The sequence below is a fragment of the Porites lutea genome, chromosome 2, assembly GCF_958299795.1.
Source record: "Porites lutea chromosome 2, jaPorLute2.1, whole genome shotgun sequence".
NCBI lineage: Eukaryota > Metazoa > Cnidaria > Anthozoa > Scleractinia > Poritidae > Porites > Porites lutea.
Window position 1 is genome coordinate 27408824 of NC_133202.1, and position 11410 is coordinate 27420233.

The following is an 11410-nucleotide window of genomic DNA, read 5'->3' on the forward strand; positions in this document are numbered from 1 at the left end:
AGGCTAAACGATTCGATTTGGCTGAGAGGCGTGTTTGCGTCAAGATGTTTTTCTGTTAGCCTGCGACCAAGCTTTGAAGTGGGGGAAAAGGTGAATGAAATGGGCGAGCAAAGCAAGTCGAGCAGGAGTCTAACCCTTTCCCCCTCCCTACTTCACTACTCGCCTCTCTTTGCTTGCCGATTTTTCTTGCTGTTTCAACCTGCCTTTTGCCTTTTTCTCCCACTACAGTGCCTGCTCCCAGGCTATTTTCCTATGCACAAGCTAATCATGCAAGCGTAAATTTGAAAAAGTTTTGGAGCTGAAAACTTGACAAGTTACCTTATCTATCCATTTCCTTGATAGATGAAACATGGAAAAACTAAACATGCTGTATCAAGGTTGTTTCAGTAAAGTCAGTCACTGTTAACAACAGTCCTCTTCAGGGCCCAGTTGTTCGAAAGATGGATAGCACTGTTCATTAAATAAATCTCTATGCAGTGGATGCTGCAATATTGGTTTTCCCATACTTATCCTCTAGATATTGATTTATCCAGTGGATAGCGCTATCCAGTGTTTGAACAACCAGGGCCTGGACTACACTCACCTAGACGATCACATTCCACCAATTTATGAAATATAATGACTCACTGGGTTCAAATCTTTCAAAGTTTTTGTTTTGTTTAAGTTGACATTTTAGCTGGGGAAGTCTGTATTTTGTACTTGTAACATCTTTTTTGCAAAACAGGAAGTGATTACAAGTAAAAAACTTTTTGTGTACAACATTTAAGTCACGAGCAGTAAGAATTTCCTTTTTTATCAGCTCAAGTATACAAAGAGTTTTACTTCTGTTCTCTTGTCAGGAAAGTAACATGTTGCATTTTCTAAAGGAATACCACACTTTTTTCCTGTTTTTGCATAGCCTGATAATAAACAGTCAAAGGGATGGGAAAATTCTCGACAGCTACAGTGTGTATGCAAACCAGTGACTTCGTGTTAGGTTTGCATAACTGTTTTGAATTCTCCTAACATCCCCAACTTGTGTTTAATTATCAGGCTGTGCAAGGAAAGTAAATTTTTATTGCTTAAATTTCATATTTTATGTAAATTATTTTCTTTCTAATGATGTTCATTATCATGCTCAATGAAAAACTAAAGAGAGCCCAACCCCCTCCACCTTATTTTTAGCACCAAACAATCGAAGTCCACATGTACAGCTGGGCTGCAAAGTGAAGTAAGGTCTTAACTTAGATAAAGTTGGATGCTACTGTTTGCCAACTACCTGATTTATAAGCAAAGCAAAATTGCCACAATATTTTCAGAAATTTCAAAAGCAAACCATTTTACTAGTTTACCAGGAGTGCTAGCTTTTTTTCTAATGGTGATATTTGATAGTTTGTACATGTAATTTTATTTTACTATGATAATATTAGTATTTAAATTTCCACTTCAGGATAGGATTTGGAATTGCCAAGCAGCTTGTTCGAGATGGTGCCAAAGTCATGATTAGCAGTCGGAAACAAGACAGGGTTTCTAGTGCTGTTTCAGAGTTGGAAAATGAGGAGCGAGGTTGTGAAGTTAAAGGTGTGGTGTGCCACGTTGCAAAGCCTCAGCATCGTAAGAATCTCATTGAAGAGGTCAGCATGTTTCACAAATCCACTAATGTCACATTAAAACTGCTTATTATAAGAGTGTCCAATGCAGCTGTTCTTTCACAGTCTGAAATTTCTTATGATCCAGTCATCAGAAATGAACAGACTTAATTTAACAGTAATAATAATAATAATAATAATAATGACTTTATTAACGTGTCAAACAGAAATCTAGCAGAGGGGATTCCCCACTGCTAATAGGGGACACCTAATTTTCTAAAATACAATCTAAAAATACAAAACGAATCAATATAGAGTCAAAACTAGAATCTACTAAGAGTTAGAATTAAAACTACTGATGATAACTCATGAACATTACATAAACTCCATTCATACTTATCAAAATTCTAAAATCTTGTAATTAAAATCATAATTGAGAAAAGTTAAAATTACAAATTGCAAAGGTAGCAGCCACTACATCCAACTAAAATGTTACATAAATCAAGACTGCGTATCCGGGTCTTAAACTGCTTAAGACTGGCAGCTGATCTGTCCTTGCTTGGTAGTGATTACCAAATCACGGACTGGTTGCCCATGTAATTCAAGCTGCAGTCTAGGGCCAATACTTGTACATGCAACAGAACTTTATTTATTCTAAGCGCGTGAACATTCAACATGGCTGACTACAAGAATAAATAGTAATGACAGTAATAGGCATTGGCCGCTGACCAACATTGCCATCCTCGTGAATACATAAACATTTGTGAAAAGACACCATTAGGTCGTAGGCCGAGATTTAATTCTGCATGAGAAATGGTACAGTGTTATAAACAGTCCAATTGGTTGAAAGATCCAGAAATAAAAGCTGGAGATCCAAAGGCTCTGGTCATTGCAAACAAGAAAACTCAGTCAGAGACAGAAGCTTTGGAACCACAGCACAACTTAAGAAAAGTTTCAAAAATTTAAGTCAAGGTGGTTAACAGCTGACCATGGCTTTTATTGGGGACTAGATAATTTTCTCTTTGGACACCTAGATCTGAAAAGATGATTGTCCAGTGGTTGGCAAAAACTAATTTCAGACCCTGACTTTTGTCTAGGTCTGAAAAGATGATCAAAAATTAATTTCGGGCACTGTCTTTGTCTTGTCATGCAAAGCATGAAGAGACAGGTAATGGCTGCATCGGAGACTATATGGTAGACTTTTGTATGTTATGCTTTTGTTTCCCCACTTAAATGCTCCACCTTAATGCTCCTTTTTTCCACTAAAATACACAGTCTCCCCCAATAAAGTCACTAAAATGCTCAATAGTGCCCATCATACAGAGTCTTTGTTAAAGATCGATAAAGATTATCTAAAGTTTATCCTCTAAACAGCTGCACTAGGGGGTATTTTATCTTAAAAAGTTCTTTAAGTTTCATTTTGTCTGAAAAAATAATCATTTTTCGGGAAAATTCCACTAAAATGCTCGAATAACGCTTAATGCTCTTACCTCACCAAAATCCTCAAAAACAAAAACTAGCAATCATTATAATGCACGAAAGCTTACTATATTGTAAGCTAATTTTTGCTCAATAATTAATAGTTATCTTTACTGATATATGTAGTTTGTGCATTTTTGTTTTTAGACTTTGCAACACTTTGGTGGGATTGATATCTTGGTATCAAATGCAGCCGTCAATCCAACATTTGGCCCACTTCTGCAGGTATCACTGACAAAAGCCAATTTTACTATCTAAGGTATTTAATAGTGCAAAATAGTGCTGTACGTCAGTTTTAAAACAACCTGTTCCGTTTTCACTCATGTGATACACTGTAACACTTGTCCTTATTCATCAGGAACTAAAGGGAATTTATGTTTTTAAGTAGCAGTTTATTCCAAGTAATGTTGAATTGTATGTATTCTTAGGAACTCAGGCTACTCCAATAACCATGACTGATCCAGAAGAAACCTAGTTTCATGAATAATTGCCAACGAGCAGCCTTGCGAAGACGCGAGTCTGCGAGGCGACAGCCTAATAAAGCCATGCGCGAAAGTTCCAAGGCAGAATAAATCTCAAAGCGATACAACATAAGGTAGTGTAAGGAGACATAATACAAAACAGAGAATGCATCGTTTTCGAGTGAACACGTGAAACAACAGAGAATCCACGAGCCGTGTGCTTGTTTGTGAGTCCAAAGCTCATCCCGTCTTCAGCCAATCTTCGGGTGGGTTCATTTGCAACATACGCATATAGCTGTCGCATTTGCCTGCTAGCGTTTTTTATTGTTTTTAGGCTTAAAAACAATAGAAAACTCCAGCGGCAGCATATGCGACAGCTACACGTACGCGTATGTTGCAATAAAGTGAATAAATCCACCCGTCATTTAGGGCCTGTTTACATGGAGGTGGGGAACCACAGGTAGGTGAGGTAACCTGCTTATGTGGGGTTAAAAAACAACCCTCCTTTACATGCAATCTTACAACTCCGCCATCCCGGGGTGCAATTTCTCAAAATTATTGAGTGGTTGCCAAGCACGTAAACAAGAACAATGCTGGCAAACCACGTGTTTTGGCGTTTAATGCACTTCTACACTCCTTTGTTGCTCTTGCTGCAACCCTCAGTGCTGTGGCTTTCTATTGTTAACTTTAATAATGATGCAAAGCCACCGCCAAAGTGAATTTCGCGCGAATTTGATGTATCACGAATCCGACCCCGGCCAGGCGGGTTACCCCACCTTGAAACGTTTACATGGCAAAATTTACCACGCCTGAGAGGGTAACCCGGTCTGGTAGTCCGGGCAACCCACCTTGGTGGGTCACCCCACCTATCATGTAAACGTGATCAAATTAAAATGAGAGATTATATGGACAGGCTGGTTACCCCACCTAAGCGAGTTACCTCACCTACCTAGGGTCCCCCACCTCCATGTAAACAGGCCCTCAAAGCCGTAAAATCTTTGCTTGTTGGCACTTAGCGATAGCTATAACTAGTAGTACATACAGATGTAGATTGACGTTTTTTAATGTGTACGTCTACATCTACCCTGTGTACGGACATCTCTCCTCCCTCAGGAAAAAAATCCGACGTCTGTACACAGGCTAGTCTACATCTACATCTACATCAAAGTCAAAGTCCCTTATTTGGGGACATGTCGCAAGTTTCAAAGAAAGAAAATAAATATCAAATAAATAAATAATCAATCAAATCATACTGCTTCAACTTTCAATATTTCGATCGTCATTCAATAATTCATTGTCTTTTGTTTGTAAAATTTTAGACTCCAGAGGAAGCATGGGATAAGGTAATCTTTTGCAAAGTAAACATCACATTTTCTGTCCTTAATGTGTAATAAACAGGTACAATTTATTGTCAAAAAATTATCTTATTTGTATTTAAACAGTGGCCGAATTTATACTAGAGACGAAAACCGGTGTTAAGACGAAGTTTGGCCCCAAATTCAACATGCTGACAGACGAATCAAATAAAGACGAAAATAAGCGTACATATAAATATGATACGACATAAACATGATTACTTATGATACTTTGAGAGGAAACAAAAGTGAAAATAGAACATATCGAAATTCATGAAAGTGAACATGATCTAAGTGAACGTGTTTTTTGCAGGGGAATGAACAACCCAAGCGCAGTTGAAAAAGAAATTCAAAAAATTCAGGCGTAACCGGGAATCGAACCCTAACCTTTGCGTTGACCGGACGCAACGCTATCTGATATAAATGATGTAATATACGAATGAATCATTTTTTTTTTGTTACTTCTTCGAATGAATCATATGGTACCTCAATGGATAGAGCGTTGCGTCCGGTCATCGCAAAGGTAAAGCTTCGATTCCCGGTCAAGCCAGACTTTTTTTTTCAGGTTCTTTTTTAACCGCTTACCTTTGTTCATTCAACTGTTAAGATCATGCTGTCTTTCAAATCTTTATCCGCAGTTCAAAATATGATTGACTAGCTGTTCAATTTCCCGTAGTCTGCTACACACCCGTTTTTAGTGTTGACACGCAACGCACCGTTTGTGGGGATGAGCGTTACGTGACGACACTAAAAACGGCTGTGTAGCAGACTAAATTTCCCGCCTACTTACTGCATATACAGCTGTACCCAGTAACTTGAAATCTTAGTGACAGCTCTGGTGGATGTGTCCGGATCTCTACTCAGAAAGACACCCTGTGGTCCGATTCTCTTTAGCGTTCACCTCCCACAAGCGAGCGCTAAATTTTCGTATGGGCCGTTAATTACGGGAGGCCTGACTGTAATAATATGTTTTTACCCTAAAATTTTCTTCGACCATTTCTCTCTGCAAGGGCTCACACTAGTAAGCAAAATGAGTGAACACGCTCGTTTGGTAATTTGTCCATATGACTTCCAGATTTAGTTTTAAATATTGTGTTAGATGCCTGATTAATAGTAACAGCTTGGAAACTGTTTTCTGGCAGCACCTCAAGCTATATCTGTTTACGTTTTCGTTATTTTTCAGATCTTTGATGTGAACGTGAAGTCTGCCTTCTTGCTGGCGAAGGATGTTATTCCTTTGATGGAGAAAAGGGGGTTTGTAGATTTGTTGGTTTTGTTGTTATTTTAATGGATTTTAAAGGGGCAGTATCACTTGCAGAGTTTTATTTTTGTTTATTTCGTCACCGGAATATACTAAAAGGTTTTATAAGCTAACAACAATTTTGCGCGTACAGCACACTTTTTTGTACATTTCATTCCGCTGACCGTGCGACCACGACGTAAAATTTCCTGATTCATGTTACGGTTTGTGGAATATGTAAAAACACGAAGACGAGTTTTTCTCTCTCTTTCTGAACTTGGGTCCGGCCCTCAAGAAATCAACTTCAAGAAAATTCACCTACATTTGACAGTTTAAGCGAGCTGGAATGAACGCAACAGAGTTAAAAAAATGCGAATTCGTTTTGATAGTGACGATATTATCGCCGTCGCCATCGTCGTTGCTAAAGCTCCCAAATAGCCTGCGCGGCTGTCGCGTGGTAGACTGCAAGCAGTCTCTCTTTTTTTTCTGGCCCCGGTTGTTCAAACGTCGGATAGCGCTATCCACCGGATAAATCACTATCCAGCGGATAGCGCAATTGATTTCCGTAATACTTATCCGCTGTATAGTGATTTATCCGGTGGATAGCGCTATCCAACGTTTGAACAACCGGGGCCAGATGTAGTAAGGGGAGTGCACACGCGCGACGTGCAGAAAGCAAAGTAAGATTATAATTAATTCTAAAACTAAGCCACTTGGACCCGCTTCTCGAACGTCCCGTAATTCTCGGAAAGCTCTTTGAAGTGTTTCAACTCAAGATCGAGGTTTTGATAGTTATAACAAAACGAAATGGACTGGTCAAAGAAGCTAGAACGCCAACTGCTAATATTTAGATGTTTATCCTACTGAGACTTTAGGCTCGTCAATTTAACTCGACTTTTGAGAAACAAGCCTTTTCTTTCTTGCGTTCGCGCACGGGTCTTTTCTTATGTTTCCGCTTGGTAATTTGTTGCGTTCGTTCTGCTTTAGGTGTAAGAAAAATAGATGGGTGGTTGAACAGTGAAACGACCTTCCCTTTGCTCCTCCTACAAATCTTAAGTGAGGACTGGGCACGAGTTGGGTACAATAATATTACCATTCGTTTAGTTGTTTGTCTCCTATTTGTATAAATGATTTTTGATGTTTTTGTTTTGTTTAGGGGTGGATCTGTGGTTTTTATTTCATCAATAGCTGGATATCAACCAATGCAGGTAATGATAGTTACTACGGAAAATAATACGCGCTCCTAAATGTATAATACTCTCCAATGGCTGGCTTAGCTTCATCTCCGCAAGTGCATGGGAGTACACTGCTCAAAAACAGTAGAACCTTGATAACTCGAACTCGAATAACTCGAATTCCTTGCTAAGTCGAACTAAATTTTCTTTTCCTTGATCACAATTTCACTGAAATTTACCCCAATAACTCTCATTCCCCGGAACTCGAACTGTTACCGGGGTTCTACTGCATTAAGAAAACCTTGAAGCTTTTAAGATTAATTCTGGGTTGAAAGCGGCAAGCGGTTTTAAAACCCAAAGAACTCAGGAACTGGACCGGCACATTAGTGCCAACGGTGTATTTGCAGTGCATCTGACGTGTTATGCCAACCGATATCCATGAAATATAGCACGTCCAGCACGCACGCGGTTAGTTACAGGCACATTTTTGAACGGACGAATTTTTTTACCTGTGCAACCCGTTTACACGGAACCGTGCAAATTCTGTTACAGATTGCAGAACTGCTTGCCGTCTAAAAACTTTCACGGTCCCTCGGGTCCCGTGTAAACGATAGGCAGACCTGTGTAGAAGGGGTCTTGAGCTTCGTTCATACGGTAACGGACGAATTTTCGACCGGTGGAAAATGCGTAACCACCCGCTCTTAATACGTAACCACCCAAATTTCTAGCCGGTGCGGTACAAAATTTGGCCGGCGTGGTGTGAACACCTTAACCGTCTAAATTTTTGTACGGCAAAGGCGTAGCTGCATAAATGCGTGGTAATTTAGCTGGGGAGAATCCTTTTTGAATTTGCTTAATTAGCGCTCTGCGCAAGGGCAAATGGTCAGTAAAACCATTGAGGAAAGATAATTTTCAACGTGGTTCGTCAGTTCCGTGTGAACACAGGGAAAATATTGGCCGCATCGGACCAGTAGAGCTAGAACCGCTATAATTTTGCTTTCCCAAAACAGTTGCATCCTTGTCTAAGTTTATGATTTAGTTAGTAGATGACCTGCCTTGGCCTCTGCCAGTCAGGTAACACAATCCCGGAAGTCACTGGCGACCCTTAGTGTGTTTTGTGACCTTCCCATAAGGAGAGAAACATATAATTGAAAATAACGTCACGAGTAAGAATCCCAAATGGCCACAGACAGACCGGCCAGCTGGGTATTTACAATCGTGGCCGAGGAGTTTAACTCGATCGGTACTAATGAGAAGAAATACGGCTATAGTGGCAAGGGCAGCCGTATTATTTCGGAACTTCTCCAGGAAGATTCGAAAGGAGAAAACAAATAACATAGTTTGCTTGGCCTCTAGACACCAAAAATTATATTCTAACCATTATTAAATAGATAGGAACTGTAACAGGAAAAATGTACCAGAAAAATAATGTTTGAAAGGTGTGAATAAAGTCTTATGTTCTGTTACGTTATGTTCCTCGCTTAAACCACGAGGCCCGATTACTGGCCTGTAATTCAATAGCCAACGTTCGATATATCAAAATTCTAACATGAATTCTAGGCTTGAGGGACAGAAAGCCTGGGAGTCATGTTAGAATTTTTTTAAACATCAAACGCCTATATCATGGTAGCTGAATGGCCCTAATTTAAGTTTGTGTATAGAGCGTTTTCACGTGACGTCATTTCCGCCATTTTGGTGTTCCCAAACAATGAAACTGCAGCCATGTTGGTTTCCCAAACCAGTCTAGTGAGAGTTAAACCTTTTTCTTTTATGTAAAAACTTTATTTTGTTCTTATAAATTTGTTTAGCAACTGTTGGTTGCGTGAGTGAAAACACTCCGTATCTTTATAGCGCTATTACTTAAGGTGGCTCGATACAGTTTTTCAGCGTCAACACCTCCCAGTTTCAACCATAAACTACGTCGCCGTAAACAGAGATGTGGAAAAATTGCCACCGCAGTTGTATTAGATAACGATGAAAATTTGTTACGATTAGGGTTGCAATGAAATCGAAGTTGTCATAGCAATGAAATGACGGTGTTACCTATTTAACTTGCAGCAGTGTAAAGAGCGTTATCGAGGTATTTTCGGATGAAGTTTTTATGGTTAGAAATGCGGTAAAAAAATTGACAGTCTTAATGTTCGACCGTTATCTGTGGAAAACGAAGCGCGTTTGACATGCAATTTCACCTCATAGCAGTTTCAATCTTTTTAAAACAGTGAAATGTGTGTGAAAGATCATGGAGATAGCTCCAGCCGATTGCTGAAAGTTAGTGTCGAGACGCTCTTGTTAGCGGTTTTGTATACATTTTGGTCTACTTTAGCAAATTAGCGAATAATTTTTAAACCGCTCGATAAAAGATTTTTTAAAAAAATTAAGATTCTTGAGATTAACTGTTCTTTTCTAAGACCTTTTGTTTCAAGGTTATTGATATATTGTAAGGCAGTAAAATAAGGGCTACAGTTCGCTGTTTTGTCAGAAATTTTGTGTTTACAAGTGAGAGCCTCTCATTATTCAGCGGTATTGTCTCCACGTTTCATATTTTCGGGCACGACAATTGACCACTCCGGAAATACCATAAAATACCATAATGCTCTTTGTTTGTCACCCCAAAATTTTGCATAAGCATTGTCTTCAGTTTCTCTTGGGAGGTAAAATGGCGTTCAAGAGAAACTGAAAACAATGCTTATACAAAATTTTGGGGTGACAAACAAAGCATTATGGTATGTTATGGTATTTTCTGGAGTGGTCAATAGGTGGCATTTTTGCATATTTTAAATGCATTGTTAGGTACTGCTGTTCATGTGAAAATGAAACTTGGAGACAATACCCTTGAATAATGAGAGGCTTTCACTTTTAAAGACGAAACTTCCGTTTAGTATTGTTTTTCGGTTATTTTTGATAATATTTGTATGGAGAGAACGTGGATAAGGGAAATTTCATTTAATATAGAGAAGGGGGTATGATGATTTTGAGGGGGATCGGGGGGCTTAAATTGTGTGTGTGAGTGTGCGCTTGTGTGTCTGTTCGGGGGGGGGGGGCTTTAAAAAATCGGTGAGGTCAAGGGGGAGGGCTATAGAACTAAGTGCCTGATTAAATGAGCCGGGCTTGCTCGCGTCGCAGAGATCTAGGCACCTTAGTTAAATGCAAGAAAAATCAACTTTGCGATTATATGACAACCGACCCAGCCCGGTTAGCTGGGATCCCTGTATTGTGATGCCGGGATCCCATTGCTTTCAATCTCTATGTAAAAATACCGGGATAAAAGTCACCTCGGCAGAGCTAGCCAGCTCATGTGATCAGGCCCTTACTGTGAGTTGTATTGCACGTGAAAACTTTGGAATTTGCCGCTTTCGTGGTTCATGTACGACAGAGTACGACTTAGGGCCTGTTTACGTGGAAGTGGGGGACCCCAGTTAGGTGAGGTAACATGTGGTGGGTCACCCCACCTATCATGTAAACGTGATCGAACTTAAATGAGAGATTATATGGACAGGCGGGTTACCTCACCTACCTGGGGTCCCCCACCTCCATGTAAACAGTCCCTTATAATCTAGACAGATTCACCTTCAAATTTCTGAAAAATCGCCGGCCTCTAGGTAAGATAAAAAATACCGTAAGCTTAAGATTTATAAGGTTATCTTTTCCGAGCAAAAAATCGTCCTCTGAGAGGACATGTCCTTCCTTACTTGCAACGAATAGTCTGTACAATGAAAAGGGCAATGACCGGTACCTATCGTTGGGAGGAAAAACATTCACACCGTGTGCTGCGATGATAATTTTTTTCCAAAGGGAGAATTTAAATTATTTAATATCGTAAAATTCCGAAAATAAGCCCCGGGGCTTATATTTTACAAAGGCCGTTTTTGAAGGGCTTATTTTTTGAGGGGCTTATCCACGGGGGCAAATTTGCGTTTCAAAATCGATTGGGCTAGCCTTATAGTTGGAGTAAATTTGCCGTTTTTGCTTTGTTTTACTTTGTATTTGAGGGCAGTTTTCCAAGTATAAAACCCCGGCTGGCTTATATTTGGAGAGACAATTTAACGGAGGGTTTTTTGCGTTACCGGTTTGGGGGGCTTATATTTGGAGGGGCTTATTTTCGGAATTTTACAGTAGTTTGTTTCACTCAGTG

At 39.6% G+C, this 11410-nt stretch overlaps 1 protein-coding gene across 1 annotated transcript in view; it reads left to right on the forward strand.

Annotated features, from left to right (window-relative positions):
- LOC140928176 (dehydrogenase/reductase SDR family member 4-like) overlaps window positions 1–11410 on the forward strand; it is a 29447-nt gene that overhangs the window by 3097 nt on the left and 14940 nt on the right. Inside the window, exons 2-6 of the mRNA XM_073377887.1 lie at window positions 1430–1613; window positions 3195–3272; window positions 4828–4851; window positions 6047–6117; window positions 7260–7311. Of these exons, the coding sequence (XP_073233988.1) occupies window positions 1430–1613; window positions 3195–3272; window positions 4828–4851; window positions 6047–6117; window positions 7260–7311 (409 nt within the window). The remainder of the gene's footprint in view (window positions 1–1429; window positions 1614–3194; window positions 3273–4827; window positions 4852–6046; window positions 6118–7259; window positions 7312–11410) is intronic.